The following is a 24,752-nucleotide window of genomic DNA, read 5'->3' on the forward strand; positions in this document are numbered from 1 at the left end:
ATAGAACTCATCTGGTAGAGGCCTCCAAATTTTTGATATCTACAATGATGTTTCAAAATATTAAAACTCATATTTACAAATAGTGATAACCAGGGGCAGAGCCAGCCTTCTGTTAGGGGGTTCATCCGAACCCCCTTCGGGGACATATTACTATTAATATATGGTTAAAATTATTTTTTATGTATATTTAGTAAATGTCGAACCTCCCTGGATTAGTTCGTGTGTTTAGTTCAAATTTTGAACACCCTTATTAAAAATCCTAGCTTCGCCACTAATGATAACAGACAATTACTTGCAAATATTGAAATTAAAATATCTACAAATAATGAAATACTAGTAAGTTTGTAGGTTATTTAAATATTTTTCAGTTTTATGTTCTTTATAAGCAAAAGTTTATTTTTACACGTAACAAATTTAAAAAGAATAATATTTTATTTATTTTTATGAAATTGGAGGAGTAATTTTTTTTCCTATTATATAAAGTCGAGGACTATATTGGCATATCCAAAAAGCTTCCAAAATAGTTAGTGACCCTCAGATCTTTACGCTTTGTTATTTGTTTTTTACTTTTTCTAATCAGATCGATCTCTACTTCTCGGCTCCACCCACCGGGGCTCGGCCGGACGATTTTCCTTCGACGGCGCCGGAAAACAGGCTACCAGAAACAGACATTGTCGTGCTGTGTAGATTTGGAACAAACGCTGTTGGCAGTTGAGGAAAGGAGAGCAAATCAAAGCGAATTGCGAAGGTGGAGAAGGCAAACGAGGGAGAAGGAGGAGGATTAGGCAAGGGAGGAAGAGATGAAGGGTGGCATACTTCCGGCGAAGAGGCGATGGAAAGGTTTGGTAATTGCGGTGTTGGGTCTCGTTTTACTTTCATTACTCGTGCCTCTGGTGTTTCTGCTTGGCCTCCATAACGGGTTTCACTCTTCGGGTAATAGTAATGAACCCTGGTTCTTCGCTTGTTGAATGCTAAAAACTTTTGTTCATTGCAATTTGGATCCATGATTGTTGTTCTAACCTGCTCTCTTCTAATGCAAATCTGCAGTGCAATTAGGCAATCTCTATTATTTTTGGGCAAATTTCAAGTTTAAATCCTTTTTTCCATTATGTGGTAGGAAGAACATTCAAGTTTAGCCATCCAGACAATAGCATTTTTAGTAACTTTGATTGGTTTCCCAGATCAAAGAAAGGTTCTGATCCTCCTCGGCCCTGCTGAAAAGAGAACACCAATATGTATAAAGAGAAAAGAAGAAGAGAGATAACAAAATGTCATTATGGATAGGCAGAAGACATATCTTCATGAAGCTTTTTGGTTCTAGCCATTTTTTTTAGAAGGATTTACTTTAACTTGATCTGGCATTTACTTTTTGCAGGATATACAACACCACAACACAGTTCAGCTTCAGTAAGTAACCTGCAGCATTTTAATGATATTGCTATTTAGTAATTACTTATTGATCTAATAACTGGGGAACTCCTGATGGAATCAGGTGGGACTTAGAATCTATGGTCGACATGGTACTCCTAAGATTGAGAATCAGTCGGAGGTAATTTCTTCTCTATAAGCAACCTCATGAGCTGCCTTATCATTGGTCATTTTGAAATTTTTAGCCAGTAGAAGAAGTGGACTACCTTAATTCCCGATGCTAGGTCTCTAACTAGGCAACATATTTTTGTTCATTGTTGCATTTTGTGTGTACACAGAGAAAAAGGTGATCATGACGTTTCTAACAGTCATCCGGTATCTTGTTGCAGGATGATGAATCAACACATGTAGATGACCTAATGCAAAGATTGGAACCAACTTTTCCCAAGGTTCTTTTTTTCAATTTTTTTTCTGATTATGTTTGTTAAGAGTTTTAGTTTTGCAATTTGAATGGACTGTTACTTACTGGGTGAATTGCTACAATGGATGTTTTACCTTGAAAATGCCCATACACATACGTAAAACTTACTAGTTGGGCTATTCTGGAAAGTTCTCCTTAAAATTGATTTTAACTGTGAAAAGGTTAGCAGAACTTTTGATGTGTGTTATTACAACCTTTCATATTGTTAATGGTGTGCCCTTGCTTTCCTTTTCAAATTAAATTCATCCTCATATTTGTTGGTCTTATTGGCTGCTATTTTTTCTATGAACAAAATTTGTTGCTGCAAATAAAAAGTATTTAGACTTGGAAAACTCTCTGTGATGTATGACTGAAGATCAAGCTGAGAAAGATAGGATAGTAGATGTATTGAAGCATAAGAAGCAATATTCAAATCTCAAATCATGATTTTCCAATATCCGTTGTTACCTCAATTGATAAAGTAATTTTAATGGTCATATGAACAAAATGCTGTAATCATCAACTTAGTGAATAAGAAGGATGGTTTTATGAGTATGTGACTGACTACTGATAGTTGAATAAGGTGATGATCAAGAAGGTTTAGGATCTATACATATAGGACTGCAGACTGCTTGATTTGTGCTAATCCTTGTTTGTTAAACTACTTGAGATACGCTATTAAACCTTTCAACAGATGCATGCCATTTTTTTTCTTATTTCTCCCATTTTCTCAATATTATAACACTGATAATTAACTTAATTTTCAGACCTTCAATGATAACTAATAACAAAACTTCATATGTTGTCAATTAGTTGTACTTAACATGGCAACTGTAACTATCATACTAATGCAAATGCAACTTCCATGATTTAAGAAAGTGGTCCTGCCACTATTTCTTTCCTTTTCCATTCCATATAGTTTGCTATTTGCATGTAGTACTAGATCTAGAGCTAATATTGAATCAAGTAGCAACCACATTCCATTTGTCATTCCATGGTAAGAACTGATGATTAAAACTTGTGTGGTTTTGTCTAGTTTATAGTCGTTCCAGCACAAGTTAAAGACTAGTAATTATATATTTGTATCTGAAAGATGCATTGAGTAAAAAGTTTATGTTTGGGAGGATGCACCTAACTGCTGCTTGAAATACACAATTTTGCTGAAATCTCCATGGTACTTCCTAGGGAACCTAAAATTATTCGCTACTAGTGTTGTGTCTTTCAGTTTTAGGTGTAATTGGATGTATTTGTTGGAATATGAATGGAACAAAAAGAAGACAAGGATAAGTTGAGGGGAAAGAAAGATATGTCATGTCACATCCTGGTTGGAGAAAAAAGATTTTGAAAGAACTGAAAATAATATGTCTCATTTGGAGAACAAGATTTTTTTCCACCATTCACCTAACCAATCAACCTGCTGATGACCCGAGAGAGTTAATGCAATAACTTTTCATGTTATGAGTCTCCATATAGCATATATTGATGTCTTTTGTCATGAATCTTCTATTGGAATATCATTTTATTGATTGAAGCTTGTTTGATTTGTAAACATCCCCTTTTCTTTTTTCTCTATGAAGAGATTTGAAGATGCCCCTCTTATTCCCTTTGATGCGGAGCACATATAGGAAGTGTCCAACCTTTTAATTCACTTGGAGCTAATTTTAAAGCAAAGCTTCTCAATATCACTCTTTTAGTACTACTTGACCCCTTGTATGAGCCGAAGATATTTTAATCTTCCAATTACCAGTTTTATCAAAAGCAAAAAGCACAAAAAAACTCCTAAGGTCTGTTGGTGCCTTTTTTTTTTTTTTTTGATGACAAGGGAAACCCGCAGCCGCTACCCTTTGGGTGCGCACAGGGTAAAACCCCCGCTCCTATGCAATAGCTCGCAAACCACATAGGAAAGGTAACCCGCACTAGGCAAGCCCGGTGCGATGAGCTCGACCCAGAAGGCAAACCCCTTGCTTTCGCTGGCAAGAGGTTTCGAACTTGAGACCTCCAACATGGAAGTCCCAAGCGCAAACCACTGGGACACCCCGAAGGGTTGGTCTATTGGTGCCTTAAGCGCAAATAAAATGTGGGCTTTAATAAAAAAAAGGTGCAAAAGGAGAAAAAAATACAAATAAATATTATTAGTCAAATTATAAGCATTAATGACAAATACATGAAAAAGGAAATTGAATTTTTTTACAATAAAATGTAATATCAATTGCTTCATGTTGCCTCTTCAGAAGAGGCTCATTGGCAAGGGAAAGCATGCCCTTGATGATGACACTGAAGCGCACATCAAGTGAGGTGAAACGCTCAACACGTTTTGAGTCTCGCTTCAGGGCTTAAGCACCTTTGACAACCCAGCTAATTACTGCCGGATATGGTTAGTGTCTGAAATCTTTTTTTTTGATAAAGGTAACTGGTTAGTGTCTGAAATCTTGGGGTCCTAGATGTTGGCAGTTTAAATGATAGATCATGAGCATACATGTAAAGACGATAGATGCACAAATTTAACGTTTCGTAATGATGGCCCCCAAGGCCTAGCTCGAGTGACAAAAGGTGGAGGATTTGTGGCTTAGATCGCAAGTTCAAGCCCTACACCATGCAAAACGAAAGCCGGTATTTAAGTAGAGAAGGGTAGAGGGGCGGGTCCATTATCCACCGAGTTTAGAAGACTGTGATTGGTCCAAAGGGTGGATCACAGACGGATTTCTCGGTTATCAAAAAAAAAAGTTTCATAATGACGTGATTTTGAACAATGTAGAGGCCCCCTTCTATCTCAATGTTCCTTTAGTTTGTTTTTTCTCCTTAATAAATGTTGAAATTTTCAAGTAGTACCTGAGAATTTCAGACATGCAAGCTTTCCCTACATTTACATTCCCTTGTTCCACCATTGACATCAATCCTGATACCTTCAAATTTTAAGTCACGGGCTATGGAGTATTCTTGTCATTTCATGAACATATGAAAAGTAACACCACTAGGATCTTTTATTTGGTTCTACTTAGTTTCATTGTCTGTTGTTGTGCGGATTTTGTCCCCAGTGTATTGCAACAATAGTCTATATTATAGGAAACCTATTTCCAGTTACCTGTCTATCTGTTTTAACACTTCTCTGGAATGATTTCAAAGGTAACATTTCTGTATGAATTTTCAATCGGGACAAAAGATACTCTAAAAGTTTCTTTTTGGCTTGACTGTTGTGATAATTCAGTTACATATTTTGAACTTTGAAATACTAGGCTATAATTTACCTTATAGAGTTGAAACTACTTCACAAGCAATTTAAGACAATAAGACATAAGATAAGCAATTATGGAGGAATCAGGAATGAGAAGTTGCCAATGTTCTTATTATAGTAGCAAATAATGGAAAACTTACAAGTATAATGTTACAACCAATTCAGGCAACCATGCAAGTGAATGCTCTAGATTTATTGATGCTTTGTGTGGATAGACATTATGAGTTTTAGTATCCTCTCGTTGAACTTGCATCTGATTTACCTATATAACACAATTGTGGACTCATGCATAGGTACTGATCTAACTAAGAAGCATGCAGTTTCACATGAATAGACATTTGTAACACTATCATTTTCGTCAATCAGCATTCAGCAGTAGCTCGTTTGGGTCTTCTTACTCTAATTAGTTTGCTGTAGATGTTTGATCTTGCTTATCACCCATTTTGCTTTCTTATTCTACTTCATGATACCAATTCTTCACTTAGAAGTTCTAAAGTACCACACCCAAGGGTGTGGCATAGTGGTCAATGAAGTGGGTTAAGAACCATGAGATCTCAAGCTCGAAATCTAGCAGAGACAAAAATACTATGTGATTTTTTCCCATCTGTCTTGGTGTCTTGGCCTTGGTGGACTGAGTTATATCTGGTACCTAACTCTAGTACTTGTTGTTGGTTAGAGGTGGCTGATATCCCGTGGAATTAGTCGAGGTACGCCGCAAGCTGCCTAGACACCACGGTTATGAAAAAAATAAAAGATACTGATTTGACCATACTATCAGATGAGGAAGGAGAAAAAGAAGATGAGTTTTATGCTTTATAAAAAAAGAAGAGAGAGAATGAAGCTTGATGTTAAAAATATCTATTATTGAGAAGCTTGAGACATGTGGACTACATTAGTTGTTCAATGTTCAAACTTCTGTTGCCTGTCTCAATAATTTCAGCTTCTTTTTGAAAGAAAACTGACATTATTGAGACACGCGAAGGTAGTTCTCAATAATTTCAGCTTCTTTTTGAAAGAAAACTGACATTATTGAGACACACAAAGGTAGTTTGAACATTGAACAATTAAGTTAGTCCACATGTCTCAAGCTTGTCAATAATTTCGGGCTTTCTTTTGTCATTTGTGTTTTTGATCTTGGAAGAAATCACATCTTACAGTTAAAATGGGTATAGGATACGTCCTCCAAAGTTTCAGTCTTTACTTCACATATAAGTTATTTGACTGATTTTTCTTCACCATTTTCTCAGGATTTTGGGGAAAATATTGTTGTCGGGAAAGCGGAGAACAAGACTGCTGGTAGGATATTCCAACTTAATTCCCTAAAGAGGAACATGTCTCTCACTTTATAATGAGTAACTATGTCTATGCATGCTACATATTCAAACAATTTTTGTCAATAGATATAGACAAATTCCTATGAATATGCACATTCACGTAGCAATTACGGTGTGTTTGGTATCACCAAAAATACTTTCCAGTTTTCCCATGTTTGGTTGGTAAAATTTTTGGAAAACAAGTTCCTTAAAAAATGAGGAAAAAGACTTTCCTAGTGTAAATAGAGCTGACAAGTTCCATAAGTGGCATTCCACATTAATTGTCTCTTCTCCACTCTCCAACACACCCCACCTCCAACCCCCATAGCTCTCGCTCCCACCATCCCCACATTCCTACCCTTCACTACCACCCCCATAGTGCTTGCCGATTATATAAAATGTGTTTGGGACAATACATTCTTCTTACTCGGCAAACACCAAAAATAAATAAGAAATTCATTTATCTTCCATGGAGAACATTTTCTTTCATACTAAACACACCCTTGGGTGTTAAGCCTTCTCTTTTTATATGATCCTGTCTCTTCCCTTTTTAGTGGATGGAGCTAATAATTTAAGAGATTTGCTCAGACTAAAAACAAACACATATAATTTTGGAACAGAGGAAATAGTTGATTAGTTTTGCATCAATCATGATTAACTAATCTTTAGATCTATATAGATTTTTAAGCTATTCCTCTTTGCAATATTGTTTTTCCAGGATTTCCTTTGTTGGATGGATTGCCCAAAGAGCGCTTAGGAGTAAATGTATGTAGATCTGCAACCTTATGTTTTTACATGTTCTCATCACAAAAATGAATTTTTACACGTTTAATTCTTTTTGTCTCCATCTGATACAAAATAAGATTAACCTTTGATATGTGTAACAGAGCACAGGTGTTGGCGACTTGGCAACAACAAAGCAGAGCACAGGTGTTGGTGACTTGGCAAAAGCAAAGCAGAGCACTGGTGTTGGTGACTTGGAAAAAACAAAGCAGAGCACAGATGTTGGTGACTTGGGAAAAACAAAGCAGAGCACAGGTGTTGGTGACTTGGCAAAAGCAAAGCAGAGCACAGGTGTTGGTGACTTGGCAAAAGCAAAGCAGAGCACAGGTGTTGGTGACTTGGCAAAAAAAAAGCAGAGCACAGGTGTTGGTGACTTGGGAAAAAAAAAGCAGAGCACCGATGTTGGTTCTACGCCTGGTGCCACTGAGAATATTAGAGACATTGATGAGGGTGAGAAATTATGTGAGCTAAAATTTGGGAGCTACTGTTTATGGCGTCGCAATCATAAGGAGAAAGTGAATGATTTCACTGTTAGAAAGATGAAAGACTTGTTGTATGTGGCTCGGGCATATTATCCTAGCATCGCGAAGCTTCCGGCTCTTGACAAGCTGTCGCATGAAATGAAGCAAAACATTCAAGACTTTGAGCGGGTGCTTAGTGTAACTACGGTGGACAAAGATCTTCCTCCTCTGTATGTACAAATAGATTCCTTGCAACTATGCAACAAAACAAATGTTTGGACTCAGTCTTATTTTTTAAATGATCATGTAATGTCAAAATGTTTAATCTTATCTTTTTGTGATTAAGATTGTGAAATGAGTGTAGCTTGCTTTATATGTTTTGGAAAGAGTCTTTGACCTCTGTTGTTGGTTATTGCTGTCTAGATGTTATGCCTTCATGCAATTTAGACTTAACTTCAGCTCAACTCAAATAGACCAGGAGTGAATGTTTGATACTAGATGCAGAGTTCAACATTCCTCAGTATCCACTTCTCAGGCTTGATTGTCTCCTTTCCATCTTCTCCCATCTCTCTCCCTCTCTGTTATTCTCTTCCTTTAGTGATGCTAATAGAAGTATAGAGGTAACATACGAAGATCCCTAACATTCACCTCTTTGAATCAAATTACTTTTAGCCTGGCCTAGCTCGAACTCCAGTAGTTGAGCTTCGCTTTTAATCTGCCTTCTAGTCTAATTACTTTTGTTGCATTTGTTTGTTAGCTTTAATCAGGCATAGAAGTATCTCAACTACTTGTTTCTTGTCTTTTACTTGTTCCTTTGCCTGTAGCTAGAAGAAATCTGTAATTGCATCTTTTCATTATATTCCGTAAACCTTTTACAGAAAAATTCATGCTTTTGCTTGTTCACCAGGATTGATCAGAAGCTACCTAAGATGGAAGCTGTAATTGCTCAAGCAAAGGCATGCCGCGTAGATTGCAGTAATGTAGACAAGAAATTCAGACAACTAGTAGATCTTACCGAAGATGAGGCTACTTTCCATATGAGACAGAGTGCCTTCCTCTACCAACTAGCAGTTCAAACCATGCCCAAGAGTCATCATTGCCTGTCAATGCGATTAACTGTAGAGTATTTTAGAGACCCTCCTCCTGATATTGATCAGTCATTGGCAGAGAGACATTTGAATCCAGATCTGCACCACTTCGTTATATTCTCCAGCAATGTGCTAGCATCGTCTGCTGTAATTAACTCCACCGTAACACATGCAAAAGTATGGTTTGTATATTCTCTCTTCAATTGCAATTTTTTTCTGCTGTTAACGCTTAATCAGTTTTTCTGATCGTGTTTTCTTCTATATGCAGGAAAGTGAGAATCAAGTATTTCATGTGGTAACAGATAGACAGAATTACTTTGCCATGAAGTTATGGTTCTCGAGGAATAAGTATATGGAGGCCACAGTTGAGGTGTTGAATATTGAAGATCATAAGCTGGAAAATAATAAGGCATCAACGTCAATTCATCTTTCCCTACCTGAAGAATATCGTGTCTCCTTCCACAAGGTTGATGGACCGCCAACAACAGAATACCTATCTGTTTTTTCGCATTCCCATTATCTTCTTCCTGAGATATTCCCTAGTTTGAAGAAAGTCGTTGTCTTGGATGATGACATTATTGTGCAAAGAGACTTGTCAGTCTTATGGGGCATCAATATGGACGGGAAAGTGAATGGTGCAGTTCAGTGCTGCTCAGTTAGACTGATTCAACTGCAGAAACTTTTTGCTGACAAGAGATTGGATGAAACATCTTGTGCTTGGATGTCTGGATTAAATGTTATTGATCTAGTGAGGTGGAAGGAACAAGATATTTCTGGAAGATACCTGAAGTTGGTAACAGAGGTCAGTGACACTATCTTTTGACATTCATTTGTTGTTTTCAACAACTTTTGCCTGCAAGATGTAAGGCAAAGGCTAGTAAAATATTTCCTTCTTTATTTTCATCTGTTGAGGCTAATACGGTTTGAAAATTAGCTTGTCATTGTTCTATTGCTCTATGTCTACTTTGAAATAATACCACAACATGACAAATCATTTTTTTGTAAGTAAAAGTGATTTCTATTGTACTTGCCCCAAAAATGATCAACAATTTGTTACTTTCTAGAGTGCTTCTCCATATTTTTAAGTTTTGGTTGATTCCCTCACACAATGTAGTCTGGACTCTTAGTAAATTCATGTCCACAATCCCATTGACAATCATAATTTCTAATATATCCACTCTAGGGTGTGCCTGTAGCTTACACTAGGTGATTAAGGATACCTAAAAGGGTCATGTTTGCCCTTGTACTCCCAGAAAAAGATTATATTTACCCTCCTCATACTTTTTTGACATATTTGCCCTTACCATCTAACTTTGGGCACATATTACCCTTGAATTGTTAACTCTCATGCCCCCACCTTATGATCTTACTTGGCGCTATGTGGCACCTCAGTGGTTATATTTTTATCCCAATTAAAATTTTCTCCCAGTATATTTCTTCTACCCGACCCAACTAATCCAATAAACTTATTTCCTAATATATATACACAGTTAACTTTTCCTCTTTCTATCGGCAAAGTCAAGTTATCCTTTGACTTAGCTGGAAAATCCAATAATTACAGAAGAGATTCTTTGAAACCAGAAAAATAAAAATTTGACTTTTAATAACAAGTTCTTGTCAAAAAAATCGGGTTTAATTCACAAAAATGACTTCTTAAACCACCAAATAGGATAATTGCTCTACATATGCAACTTCACTAACAACCCAAATCAAATTTTAAAAAAAAAACTTTTTTAAAAAAAAGTCAACTTTGATAGCTCAATAAAAGAACAAATTGCATTGTAGCTTCACAGGAACCAAAAAAGGGGAAAGCTTGAAGCTTTAGGGAATGCCAAACCAATAGCCATTCAAAAAAATTCCATAGAGCTTCTTATGCCAATTATATGATCTTTAGAAGGAAACGGGACATAATTGCAGGAGTTTAAAGTTAAAGAACAAAACATTTTTTTAAAGTTTTTCCCATAATTTATCCAAGCCAAAACAATATACTTGCTTCATGACCCCTAAAAAAAACTACATCAAATACAAAAATCTACTAGTTCTTTAAAGATTTTTTCCCATAATCTATCCTAGTCAAAACAATATCTTTCTTCATGACTCCAAAACAAACTTTTTTCTTAAAAAGGAAGCTACATCAAATACAAAAAACTACTAGATTTTTTTTGGGGCTCTTGAAGAGGTATATTGTTTGGCTTGGATAAATTATGAGAAAAATCTAGTAGAGGTGAGTTTTTTATTTCATCCAATAAGAAAATGACACATAATAAATATTTAAAAAAACAAAAGAAAGAAAGGGTTGTTAGTTTCAAGGGTATACATGAGCCAAAAAGGTGAATGAAAGGGTATTTTTAGACCAAAAAGATGGGTAGAAGGGTAATTTTAGACCTTTTCCTATGTTTCAGGGGTAATGATGTGGAGTATCAAGGGATCAACAACCCTAAAAAAAGAATGTTGTGAAAAGGGTGATCAAGAAGTGCAAGTGCCTCGCCTCAGGGGTTACACTAAAAACAAATATGCTATGGTTAGGGAACAAATGGTCAAAATATGTCGGGTAAACGTTAAGTAGGGTTGTCTTCAATAAAAGAAATCAAGTTGGTGCAAAGTCTAACGCTTTAAATATACGGAGATAGGACTTTGTCTGGCAATTGATATGGACTGCCCAACATACAATCACTTTGTTATGAGCTCGTGGATGTGTGTCAAAGATGGAGATAGTAAGAGACTTATCACTTAAGGGGGCGTTTGGTACAAAGATTGAGAACGCAGGGATTAGTAATGCAGGAATTAGTAGTGCAAAGATTAGTAATGCAAGGTTTAGTTTTATCAAGTGTTTGGTTCATTGTTTCCCACCTCATCTTGTGTTTGGATTAAAACTTTATAAAAAGCTTCTTTCCAATTACACCCTTGTATTATCATGTAATTGGGTCAAGGTAGATGATTGTTGAACAATATTATTTTATGACCTTCTAACTAGCTAGGAGAAGAACAATTTTGTTGTCATGTTTGCTATTTTTTCACTTGAATTATTTGAGGATAAATAATTGTCATCTAATAAACTGATCACTCATAAAATGTTAATTTTCTACTTTAAAAAGATAAACCATCTACTTTTAAAACCGAAAAGACTGTAAATAATAGTAAAATTGAGTAAACCATCTACATTTACACATAAAAATTGCAAGTTGTAGTTTTAACATGTATGCAATTTTATAAATTGTTCAAAATACAAATAATTAGAAATTTACACAACATATATATATGTGTGTGTGTGTATATATATATATATATATATATATATATGTCTTTTAGTAAATGTTAAACAACTCACATTTCAAATATTGTATTGATTTCTATTGGATTTATTTAGGACCAAACACCTCTCTCTAAATAATTTGTGAGCTAATTTTTTTAAATAAATTTACTAGTACGAATATAAAACATAAAATCAAGAAAATAAACAAAATGATTAAAATGATTTGAGGGATAATTTTGTCTTTCCAATCTCAAAAAAAAAAATGTTTGTCTTTACATAACTGATCCCATGGTATTAAATCCTATGTATTACTAATACCTCCAAATGGAAGGTATTAGTAATACATCCTCTAATACCATGTAGGGTGTATTGCTAATCCATAGATTAGTTATACATAGGCCCAAATTCTTACCAAACATAGGACTAAATAATATCATACATAATACATAGACTATTTCTCCTAATACTTCCTACCAAACGACCCCTAAGTGTTATAAGGTTTATGAAAGAAGGTAGTCCCGTAACAAATCCTGGGAGGTGGAGGTTGTAGCAAATAACTTTTATTGGATCTTTTGGTAATATGTGATATCATTGATGTTACACTTATGGAGGCAAACTTGACTTGAAGAAATAAGAGGTACACTTTGTGGATAGACAAGATCTTGATTTCTCATGACTAGGAAGAAAAGTTTCAACTTATTGCTACATGCATTGCCAAGACCAGTCATTGATCATTTCACACTACTATTGGATAGTAACTATATCAATGCCTGAAATTAAACCTAGTAAATTGATCACAAGAGACCTGCAAAAAGAAAACCTTTTTAATATGGACAACCCAACTACACACAATAAGATGATCAACACAACAAAAATACATATTTAGCAAAACAGGAGATGATTAACATATGAAACCCTTTAGGGTGGCCCGATGGTTTGGGCTTAGAACTTCCATGTTGGAAGTCTCAAGTTCGAAAGCCCTTGCCAGTGAAAGCAAGGGGCTTACCTTCTGGGCTGAGCTCGTTGTACTGGGCTTGCCTTGTGTGGGTTACCTCTCCTGTGTGGTTTGCGAGCTATTGCATATGAGCAGGGGTTTTACCCTGTGCGCACCCAAAGTGTAGCTGCTGCGAGTTTACCTGTCACAAAAATAACATGAAATATGCAACCACATACATATTAACAATATGATATGATCAACATAAAAAATTCAACTACACAATGAGATAACTCAACAATATCAAGAAATCCAACTATATAACTACGTAGAAACATGAGATGATTAACATCTAAAGAGCTCAACTACATAACTATTAATCAATAAGAGATGATCAAGATCAACATATATATATTTGATAACTCTGGTGTTCGAACCAGCTTGCACAGACCGCGACTTACTACACATGATACCTCCCACCTCCCATCAGTAACATGTATTGGGTAACTCTGACTAGAATAGATGAAGGCTAGAACAAATGGGAACAAATCAAGATGAACATATCAAAAAGTCCAACTGCCTATCCTAGAGATTCAATTGCAATCATCCCTCAACTCTACCTGCAATATAGATAATTCAAAGATCAAAGAACCTAACTTTGATTGATGGAAATGAACCAACTTAACAAAGTGCCCGTTTGGATTGACTTATTTTAGGTTCTTTTAAGCTAAAATAGCTTTTAAGCAGTTTTGAAGTGTTTGGGTAAAGTTAGAAAATGCTTATAAGCACTTATTTTTAAGTCAAAATAACAAAAATAAGCCAAAAGTCATAAGTTAGAAATCCTAACTTATGGCTTTTGGCTTATAAGTCATAAGCCAAAAGCCAATCCAAACAAACTGCACATACATGCCAGTCCAAGTTTAACAAAGTTTCAAAAACCCAACTAAAGTTCCAAAATTTCAGCTGAAAAGGACTATTTTAACTATAATAGAGATGATCCAAGGATTAAAATCCAAACTTTGATTGAATAAAGCCAAACAACTCACAACCCAGAACCCAGAAAGAGAGATCTGTTAAAACTTAAAACCCAGAAATTTCTATAAACAACTTCAACAACCCAGAAAGTTAAAGGTGTCTAATCAACCCAAAAACTAAGGAAAAATAAATAAATAGCAATATGACTCTACCAGCAAGATGAAATTAAACTAAAAAGTGAAAATCACAGAGCTAAGGAAGAAATTATTTAAAACTGAAAAACGGAGGGAAGAATTAACCTTCAAAAAGGCTATGCTTAAGACAATTGAGGGCATCATATGGATGACATACACATGAGATCATCCTAGTCATACATATCTCATTTCTTGAGATGGATTTTCTCCCTCACAACATACTTCAATCCCGTAATGTCTGGCTACACAACATATACTTCATTGGGTATCAGTTTTATTTGAGAGACAAGACTACAGTAAGTGCTCACTTAGTTTACGGGACAACATTCTCAACATTGTTCTTATCTCAAATATGAACACGAGACACAAGTTGGCATTACACTCAGTGCCATGCCAGCAGGCTAGCCTAGCCATTCGATACAACGAGTGGCAAATGTAGTACAACATAGGATGTGTGGAAGGGCGTACGCCATGAGTTCGAGTCCTGCTGGTGGACCACACCTAATATTTAATTGGAGAAGGGTAGAGTGCGACCCCATTAATCATGAGTTTTAAAATTGGAAAAAAAATTATTTTTCGATTATAAGGAAAAAGAAATGAGCTAAAATCGAACAAACTTTAGATGACTTGCGTTGAATTTGAATGAAGCTTGAAATCAGAAATATATTTGGGTAAAGTTGTTTTCACAAGCCAAACTGTGACCGATGAACCAAAGTAACACAAGAATTATTTCCTTAAGCTTCAGAGAGGTATTGAATATTGAATTATACCCATTGTTGGTAATATGTTGACTTTTAATATGAATGTTATAAACGTTTTTTTTTTCCTTCAATATGAATGGTGAATAATAATATACCCAATACAAAAGGGGACAAAGAAAAAGGTCATTTGCATGCGCTAGGAGACTGAAACAGAAAAGATGGAAAACTACTATTTGTGTTCATTATTGCTCTCTCAATACAAATATTCAAGATTGTTTCATGTTGCTTCTTGTATGTGGGTTTCTACCTGCCTAAATAATGTAGTGATGTCCTTTGATCCCCCGTTCATTTTATTTTGGAGTAGTTTTTTGATAGTCAGGGCTTAACCCTTTCCAGCGCCACAAAATATGAGAAGCATAAAAAGGTGGAAAGTTACTTAACACATTCTTTATTGTTCTCTCTATGTAAATATTAGGATTGTTTTTTGTGGGCATGTGAGCTGCTACCAACCTAGATAAAGACGTCCCATGTTTTGGGCCTCCGTTTCTTTTCATTTTGGAGTGGATTTTTGGAGTCCATGGGTTAACCCTTCCGAGCCCCACAAACTATGGGTCATCAAAGTCTACTGCAAGTTAACGTAACCCATTGAGCATTTGTTTTACACACTCAACTTTTATGGTTAAGGAGTAGGGCTGTGGGGGGTTTTGGGTGGGGGGAGTTCTTGGGTAGTGGGACTATTCTAGGTAATTTTATCTATGTAAATACAAATGACTCACGGACAAGATTCTTGGTGTGGAGTCTCATGTTAGATTGTTTTAATGGACTAATACATTTTTCTTGTCTCCATTAATCTATGTGCTATTTTTATATTGACTAACACTGTCACCTTTTTATTTAACTTGCAGATGAATTCAGAAGAGGCTGTTGCATTGCGTGCAAGCTTGCTTGCTTTTCAGGGTGAGCTTTACGCTCTTGATGATAAGTGGGTATTATCAGGACTGGGTCATAACTACGGAGTTGATATTGAAACTGTGAAAAATGCGAGAGTACTGCATTATAATGGTAACATGAAACCTTGGCTTGAGTTGGGCATCCGCGATTATACAGTTTCCTGGCGGAAGTTCCTAAACCAGGAAAATCAGTTTTTAAGTGATTGCAATATTAACTAGTACAGTATGGGCTAATACCTGCATTTGCTGCTGAAGTTTCATGAAGGTATGGGTGACAAAGTTTGCACAAGTTTCCTGTTTGTGATCTTGTGTAGAACCATATCTGAGGTAGGGGGACTGAGTATAATTTGGTGTGTATATCTCTATTGTTTGGTTAATGAAGGAAATTTGTTTAACCTCAAGGCAATGCTAGAGTGATGCATAATACTTGTCAATGATGGATTGGTAGTAAGGCATGGACAACTTTTCCTGGGTTAGGCATGCACCTTCATCGGCTATTTTTTGTTGGAGCTGTTAGCGTATGAGGAGATTGCCCGAAACTATCTCTGAAGAGCTGGATATCAACTTTGCCTCCTATGAATCTTGTATACATGCATACCTTGGGTTAAATATAGTTCTACTGAAATCAGGTGACGAGTACTTGGACCCTTGCTTCACCTGTGATGACCATCTTGGATCCGCTGTGATGTGTGATATTGCCATTGACACGTTCAGTGAATTCTTCGTTGTAGAATTGGGTCTTTTTGAAATACATTCTTTTTTAGCATTGATCAGGCATCTCATTGTTTTTAACCTTTGCACTAGCTACTGGAGAACTGCCGTTGCTGCTAAAATATATTTAGTGTTAAACATAATACAATATTGTTTACCTTATAATTTTCCTTTTGACAAACAGCTTGACGTTTGTGCTTTTGCGATTAATAGTTTTAAGTTATATGCACTAATCATCTATCAGGTTATCTATAAAGGTAACTACAGATAAATCTCATTGTTATCTATTGTTACTAACATGCAATCACCAAGTTAAAAGTACATTGATTATGCTTTGTTAAGTTCAGGTACTTAAGATGCTTGTAGCTGTAGCCTACTGTTTGCCTTGTAGGTAAATTGAGTCATAAAAGATGGGTTGAACTGGATTTATGTTCTTTTTTTCTTCTTCTGTCCTCGATTCGTGCTTGTGGAAGATAAAAGATACCTTGTAGAATTATTTGAAGTGTTAACTCACGGGGCAATACTCTACAATAGATCACTGGGTTCATCCAACTAATAACTGTACTATGACTCAGAAAAATAAAAGTGCACGGAACAGGCTTATCACCAATTCTTGACTTGGTTCCATGCACCTAATAATTGTAATACTCCATTATTACTAACTCGAGTCCGAAACCTAATTAAGCCACAAAAAGATAAAAGTGATCAAAATAAGCCACTATTCTAGTAAGTAACTAAAATAGGCTTAGTGGAAGAAAAAGTTATGTTTTATGTAATATTCCAAATGTTTTCCGTTAGTTTCATAATGTGTATATTATAATATAACGGAACTATTTTTTACACTTTGTAAAGTCTAAGTTTTTCTTACACTTTGTAAAGTGGAAGTTTTTCTTACACTTTATAAAGTGGAAGAAAAAAACATGGTTTACAAAGAAGAATATTTTTCAAGTATTGTTATAGGAGAACGTTGTTGACTAGTCTTAGGCTCCTTCCTAACATAGATTTCAAGTATTGTTAACTTGATTTGATCTATGTAGTCATTTTGAACCCTCAAAAGTCTATCAACGATTCGCCATTATAGATAATCCACTCTCCAAAATTTACTTGTCCTTGTGATAAAAATAAAGTGGGCTATTTTTCGACTATAATCAAATTATAATCATTACTATTTATACCCATTCTTTTATAAATTGATGAAAGAAATTTGTGATATCGGGCATTAATTTAATATTTTGCATTGTATTTGGGATGACATTTATAATAAACCGAAATGGTATTTCCGTCATGTATAATTTTGTCATCCCAATAAATCGAAACTCTAACTTTTGGTTCAGAAGACATCTATTTGTGATTGAAATGAAGAAAAATAGAAGACTAAAGATGTTGAAGGGCAATGTTTGAACATCCTTAAATAGAGCTTGGAGGAGTTTTCAAAATAAAAAAATAAAAATGCATAATGTAATAATTTTTTTCATTTTTATGATATGTCAAATCAATATAATTGTATGACAAACACTGCAAAAGCTTCATAAAGAGATACAATTTAATGTATAACGTGAAAAATAATCCTCTTTATAAAACATAATTTTTTTCTTCCACTTTATAAAGTGTAAGAAAAACTTCCACTTTACAAAGTGTAAGAAAAACTCACTTTACAAAGTGTAAAAAATAGTTCCGTTATATATTAAAATATACACGTTATGAGACTAACGACAAACGTTTGGAATATTGCATAAAACGGAATTTTTTCTTCCACTAAGCCTATTTTAGTTACTTACTAGAATAGTGACTTATTTGGGTCATTTTTATTTTTTTGTGGCTTATTTAAGTTCCAGACTCTTACTAACTCTTACCCACCCCACAAACTTTTTTCTAAATAGATGAAAAAAATAAGAAGGTACTAATAGAAAGGAGGTCTTACCACCAAAGATTTTGGTGGAATGGTGAGTATTGTTTTTTTTAAAAATAAGATGTTTCGAATTCGATGTCTTTGATAGGAAGTATTTTAGCCCTAGAGTGGAATGCGCAAATTCAAATACATATTCTGGTGCACACATACATATATTGCTACCAGCAAATAAAGGAATTAATAAAAACTTTTAACCTTAATGTCATCAAGTACAGTTTGATGTCAAATTGTATGCTTGAAATACTTCAATGGAAGCTAGTAAAAGAAAGACCAAAATTTTCAAATATGCAAACTGATCAAATCCAATATGGTGTGCAAGTAATATAAAATCTTAAGCTAGGTGTTTCCCTTGAGAAAAGGTCCCATTCATTTTTAACGGAAATGACATAGATGAGTCAAATTTTTTTAACGGATGACATAGATGAGTATTTTCTCAAAGTTCGATGGCATATCGAGTCTTTTCACTTGAAATTTTGACTATCCATATTTCATAAAACAAAAGACAACTAAAAAAGGCATTCAAATGAAACAAAAAGAGAAGAAAAATGAATTACAACACAGTAGTAGTTCAGTTTTAGAATACGTAGTACACTAGTTATACAACTAACTTGCTGGCAGCGCAAGACAAACCGTAGAATTGAACATCGCTTTATTAAGATCAACTACTTTCACCTCATCGTCATTGTTCACACTTTCAAGACTCGGTGTACTCACAAATCAGATCCCTATTGGACTGACAGAGGCGTTTTCAGGATTTATAGATAATGGGTGCACTATTACAAAATCAAATTGTTGAGCCATACTATGAAGATTTGGGAGAGAGTAGTTGAGATGAGGGTGAGAAGAGGGGTGTCCATCTCTGAGAATCAGTTTGGATTCATGTCGGGACGTTCGACCACCGAAGCCATTCATCTTATGCGTAGACTGGTAGAAAAATATAGAGAAAGGAAGAGAGACCTACATATGGTGTTCATTGACCTTGAAAAGGCCTATGACAAAGTACCGAGGAATGTCCTCTGGAGGTGCTTGGAGTCTAAAGGAGTCCCGATGATTTATATTAGGGCGATAAAGGACATGCACAGTGGAGCCAAGACTCGGGTTAGAACAGTTGGAGGAGACTCAGAACATTTCCCAGTTGAGATGGGGCTGCACCAGGGATCAGTCCTAAGCCCTTTCCTATTTGCTTTGGTGATGGATGAGTTGACGCGGTCTATTCAGGAGAAGGTCCCGTGGTGTATGTTATTTGCGGATGACATAGTATTGATTGATGAGACGCGGGACAGAATTAATGCGCGGTTGGAGGTGTGGAGACAAACGCTGGAGTCCAAAGGGTTCAGTTGAGTAGGACCAAAACAGAATATTTAGGGTGCAAATTCAGTGATATGTTGGATGAGACAGATGTGGAAGTGAGACTTGCCGCACAGATCATTCCTAAGAAAGAAAGTTTTAAGTATCTTGGGGTTGTAATCCAAGGGAGTGGTGACATCGACGATGATGTCACACATCGCATTGGGGTTGCTTGGATGAAATGGAGGCTTGCCTCTGGAGTATTATGTGATAAGAAAATTCCACCGAAACTTAAAGGTAAGTTCTACAGAGTGGTAGTTAGACAGGCCTTGTTGTATGGAGCGGAGTGTTGGCCAGTCAAGAACGCACATGTTCAAAAAATGCATGTTGCGGAGATGATGATGTTGAGATGGATGTGTGGGCACACTAGAAGCGACAATATTAGGAATGAGGTTATCCGGGAGAAGGTGGGAGTGGCCTCTGTGGTGGACAAGCTGAGGGAAGCGAGACTGAGATGGTTTGGACATGTGAAGAGACGGAGCGCAGACGCCCCAGTGAGGAGGTGCGAGGTAATGGTGGTAGAGGGTACGCGGAGGGGTAGAGGTAGGCCCAAGAAGTATTGGGAAGAGGTGATTAGACAAGACTTGGCTATGCTTCACATTACCGAGGACATGACTCTAGATAGGAAGGAGTGGAGGTCGCGTATTAAGGTTGAAGGTTAGTAGGGTTAGCGTGTTGTCTTCCTTTGCGAGGGTATGGGTTGTTAGCGTTTGGAGTAGTCCTAGCCTTATGGCTGTTTACTGCGTTTCACTCCTCACATGACTTTCTTGATGTTATTGTCTCATTTGTTGATTATACACTATCTTTTGTATTGGTTGTTATGTTTTATATATATCTCTCCTGTCACTTAGATTTGATGTTCTTGAGCTGAGGGTCTCCCGAAAACAGCCTCTCTACCTCAACGAGGTAGTGGTAAGGTCTGCGTACACTCTACCCTCCCCAGACCCCACCTAGTGGGATTTCACTGGGTATGTTGTTGTTGTTGGGTGCACTATTACAAAAAGGTGGATCTAAGACATAAATTTGATCGGTTAGATTCTCTTTACTGAAAACCATTAAAATTTTAAAATCATAGGTCCAAAATTAACTTTTATTTATCCAAACCAGTTACAAAATCTTAGAAAGAAAACTAAAACAAGATAGATAAAAGATTCAAATTTCTAACCTCACCTAGAGAGGTGCATCCAATCATCATCGTACTACATTATATGATAATTCGAGTATGGGTTCACGCATCTATATTAAAATATTTTTAAAAAATATAACACTACTATATATGATTTCGGGAGGGGACCATGGGTTCACATGAACCCGATGACCCCCTCCTGTATATGTATACGCCCTTGATTTGGACAAATGTCTTCATTTCAGGGCAGTTAAGAATCCACACTACTCCGAGAAATGGAAAGTCATCAGAACACTTATTCATAAAGAAATGCCCCAGCTTTGGCAGATCGTAAAGGTACAACTCTTCCAATAGGGGAAATAAAGGCTCATTAGTCATGATTTCTTCTCCTTGTTGTTCCTCTTCCGTGATCACTTCTTCCATTGATATGCAGTCTGCTATTTGTAGTATTCGGAGATTCAAAATACCTCTGGCCACTGACGGAGACATCAAGTTTCTCAATTTTCCACAACTATATACTTTCAAGTGTACAAGTTTGCTGAAGTAGGCCGTAGGAAGTTGATGAGAGCATAGAGCACTTATGCTGTTAGCTTTATCAATCAATAGCACTTCCAAGTTCGGACAACAAACCTGCAAATATATGAAATATATTATTAATACTTTTCTTAAATAAGAAAAGGGCATGATATATCCCTCAAATTTGCGATTTAGAGCTGATATACTCTCGTTACAACAGTACCTTCACATATATAGCTATTGTTACATAAATGGTCCAAAGGAGTATATCAAGCCCTTTTTTTTTTCTAACACTAGTAATAGTAGAAAAATAGGCATTGTGCAAGTAAAGTAAGGATCTTTAGTGCTCAAGTAAGGTAATATTCATGTGCAAGTAAAAGTAAGGATCTTTAGTGCTCAAGTAAAGTAATATTCATGACCAAAAAAAGGAGTATAGTTTTTTATAATGACCATGTAGAAAAGTAGAAGCAAACCTTTTCATGAAAAAGAGGATTTGAGTGAGTGATGGAGTTGTTGGCTGTAGGCCAGAAATTTTGGAACTGATGTAATCCGTCTAGATTCATTTTCCGCAACCGAGGGAACTCAATGCCCTCAACATTGTCACTGCAAAAGTGTGTGAAGAATTTCAGAGATTGAAGTTCCAACTCATATAAATTCGGGAACTTGATTACTTCATGTGTACTCCGAGAGATGTTCAATAAATGTGTGACTAAATCACAATCAAAGAGGCTGAGACATTTCACGTTCTGAAGGTTATTCAGCTGCAACTCAGTCAACACATTATTAGAGCCCTTTCCGGTTGAATGTACAACTTCGCTCTTCTTCAACATGTGGCAGATCCAATCACCCAATGGGGCAGTCTCAGTGACATTTAAAGCAATATTCTTGTCGTAATCATCCATGTTTGAAGCCGCTCTGTAGGCTTCACCCACCGTAAGAGTGTACTGTGTCAACTTGGAGGGAAGGCACAAGTCACTGTAGATCACATCTTCGGAACATTCACTCAGTGTGAGTGCAGTCAATTTCGATAAGGATTCTAGTTCACTCAAGGTGGAGTAACTACAATGTTTAACTTTCATCATATGTAGTTCCTCCAATCGAGTTAGTCTTGATAAGACCCCTGCTGAAATCCTTTCGAGTGATTTATTCTCATTCCAAAACTCTAACATAATTAGATTCGTCAATTTTCCTATCTCCACTGGCAGCTCCTCTAAACTGAGAATCTCGTATGCTGAGAATTTCTAAAGTGACAAGTTCTCCAATGATGGATATGTCATCCAACCGTACATTACTCAGACACAGCGTCCTCAGACATGACAACCTCTGAACGGATGCTGGAAAAGACCAAATGGAGTCCGCATATCCACTCAAGCTTAAGACGTTGAGTTTACTCATGCCATCAAAAAAATTGTCCTGTAATTTGAATGGCTTTACGAAACAGAGTTTTAACATTAGAAACTTCAGTTTTGGACAAACGATTGGGCTAGGAAGCTCATCAAATTTATTTGCAACAATTGACATGTGACTGAAATGCTCATAGGAATTTCTTCTTGGGAACTCTTCCGAGTTCACATGGTGACTTACCATAAAGTTATGCTCTCCCTTAGAAACAATACTTATAGCCACATCACGGACCACATCATGCATTTTGACATAACTTTTGTTTGAACCTTGGGATAACAAGAAACAATCTTTCAGTATTTCTAACAGATAACACACCATATTTCTTGCATGTTCTAAATTACTGATTTCTGATAGGATGTCAAGCTGCATTCCATATCTAAGTAATTCTTCAGGACGGATATCACTATCTTCCTCGAACAAGGAACAAAGCAAAAAGAGGTACTTAGCTTCATTACTTCCCAAGTAATCATAGCTTAGCCTCAGAGGTTTATACACCTCTGTGAGAACTTCAGGGATATTTATTGTTACTGCACCACGTAATTGTTCAAGGGCACAGTCCCACGAACGCTTGTTTTTATGCTTTTTTTAGTGCTCCTGCAACTGTAATAATTGCAAGCGGCAGCCCATTGCATTCTTTGGCGACATCTTTTGCTATGTCAAGTAGAGAAAGATCGTCGATTGAATTACCAACTTTCTGGCTGAAAAGGATCCATGCTTCCTCTTTAGATAAGGTTCCAACTTCCATGATCTTCTGAGCTCCCATTGCTTCACAAATAGATCGGAAACGTGTTGTGAATATCACTTTACACTGATGATTTTGGTTGCTACCACTAGGAATTCCAAGTTTTTCTAGTTCAAGAGCCTTCCAAACATCATCCAAGATTATAAGGATGCTTCTGTCCTGATCCATTAACCTTGAACACAGCTGATCTCCACGACTCCACAAATTATTCCCCTCTAAGGTCAGCCCAGCTTCTCTTGCAATTTCATCCTGAATTCTTTTGAAGTCCGGTTGTTGACTAACAGTTACCATGACAACATCAGTGAACAACCTTTCTTGTTTCGCCTTTTGTCTTATTTTCTCAGTCATTGTTGTCTTACCAACACCACCCATACCACATATCCCAATCATAGAGACCCCGCCAACGTCTCTCAAAGCAGCCATCACTTCTTCCTCTTTCAATTTTCTGGACTCAAATTCCTCACCAGTGTTGCTAGGCATAGCTTCAACTTCAACAGGATACGAAAAATCCACATAATTTCTGCCTTCAGTTTGAAGACCAATCACATTCAGTACAATTTCCTTAGATTTCTTGCTCAGCAAGTAACGCGACTTCAAGTTTGGACACCGGCCATAGCAACAACCTCTTTCAACTTCAGCTCTACGTCGCAATACAGTAGCTACATCACTAGTAGTAGTATCAACACGCGCTGACCAATGCTGTATTGTTGGTGCAACCTCACGTGAGTTTCTCCGAGCAGCTTCTGCTCCTCGCTGCACTCCACTTCTGATATCCTCCAGCGTCTCAAATTCATTATTCAAAGATGTGATGTTGCTCTCATGATCATAGGTAAAGAAATATTTAATCTCTCCAACAACTGAATCGATCAACCAATCTGCGACTTTGTCCACAACTTTACATAAGAAATCCATAGCAATTTGAAGTCTTTGAACTCTGCTAATTACTCTTTAGTTTTTTCAATTCTCTCTTTTTGAACTGGTTTTCTTAGTTACTGGGAAGTAAAGCTTAACTAGAGCAATAATAGAGAATTTGGTACAGTAGTTAGGGGTGGCAAATCAAACCCAACCCACCCAACCCGGTTAAGTTTGGGTTGATTACTGACCCTCTCATTTGATTACTGACCGGTTCATTCATTAGCTCAATCCATTTCAACCCAACTCATTTTAATACATTAAAAATTGGATTGATATGTCACAATACTCAAACTTGGAAGACTCATGACAATCTTGTCAAAATATTTTTTTAAAAAAACTTTTTTTTTCAATTTGATATATTATATATATT

General features: G+C 36.3%; 1 protein-coding gene and 1 pseudogene across 17 annotated transcripts; one reads left to right on the forward strand and one right to left on the reverse strand.

Moving 5' to 3' along the window:
* The first annotated feature begins 532 nt into the window (after positions 1-532).
* Positions 533-16,585, forward strand: LOC125839984 (probable galacturonosyltransferase 7). Of its 17 annotated transcripts, none has more exons than XM_049518954.1 (12): positions 533-933; positions 1,376-1,407; positions 1,493-1,549; positions 1,758-1,817; positions 6,308-6,356; positions 7,092-7,138; positions 7,261-7,339; positions 7,412-7,483; positions 7,520-7,847; positions 8,525-8,882; positions 8,974-9,507; positions 15,668-16,585. In XM_049518954.1, exons 1-12 carry the CDS (start codon positions 801-803, stop codon positions 15,929-15,931), a joined length of 2,013 nt encoding a protein of 670 aa, XP_049374911.1. In that variant the 5' UTR covers positions 533-800; the 3' UTR covers positions 15,932-16,585. The 17 variants fall into 17 exon arrangements, with proteins under 17 accessions (XP_049374911.1, XP_049374913.1, XP_049374903.1 ...); XM_049518956.1 differs by having other exon boundaries at positions 7,412-7,447; XM_049518946.1 differs by having other exon boundaries at positions 7,261-7,483.
* Positions 16,586-20,949: 4,364 nt separating this feature from the next.
* LOC125839914 (probable disease resistance protein At4g27220) lies at positions 20,950-24,379 on the reverse strand (annotated as a pseudogene).
* Positions 24,380-24,752: the final 373 nt, after the last annotated feature.

The sequence above is a fragment of the Solanum verrucosum genome, unplaced genomic scaffold (assembly GCF_900185275.1).
Source record: "Solanum verrucosum unplaced genomic scaffold, falcon-dt-bn FXZP01000177.1, whole genome shotgun sequence".
Lineage (NCBI taxonomy): Eukaryota > Viridiplantae > Streptophyta > Magnoliopsida > Solanales > Solanaceae > Solanum > Solanum verrucosum.

Bases quoted from the DNA above. Each gene is read 5' to 3' on its own strand.
- LOC125839984 (XM_049518945.1), top strand. From the start codon at position 801: ATGAAGGGTGGCATACTTCCGGCGAAGAGGCGATGGAAAGGTTTGGTA. The intron at 1,408-1,492 runs GTAAGTAACCTG...TGATGGAATCAG, and splicing joins CACAACACAGTTCAGCTTCA to GTGGGACTTAGAATCTATGG. The intron at 9,508-15,667 runs GTCAGTGACACT...TTTAACTTGCAG, and splicing joins ACCTGAAGTTGGTAACAGAG to ATGAATTCAGAAGAGGCTGT.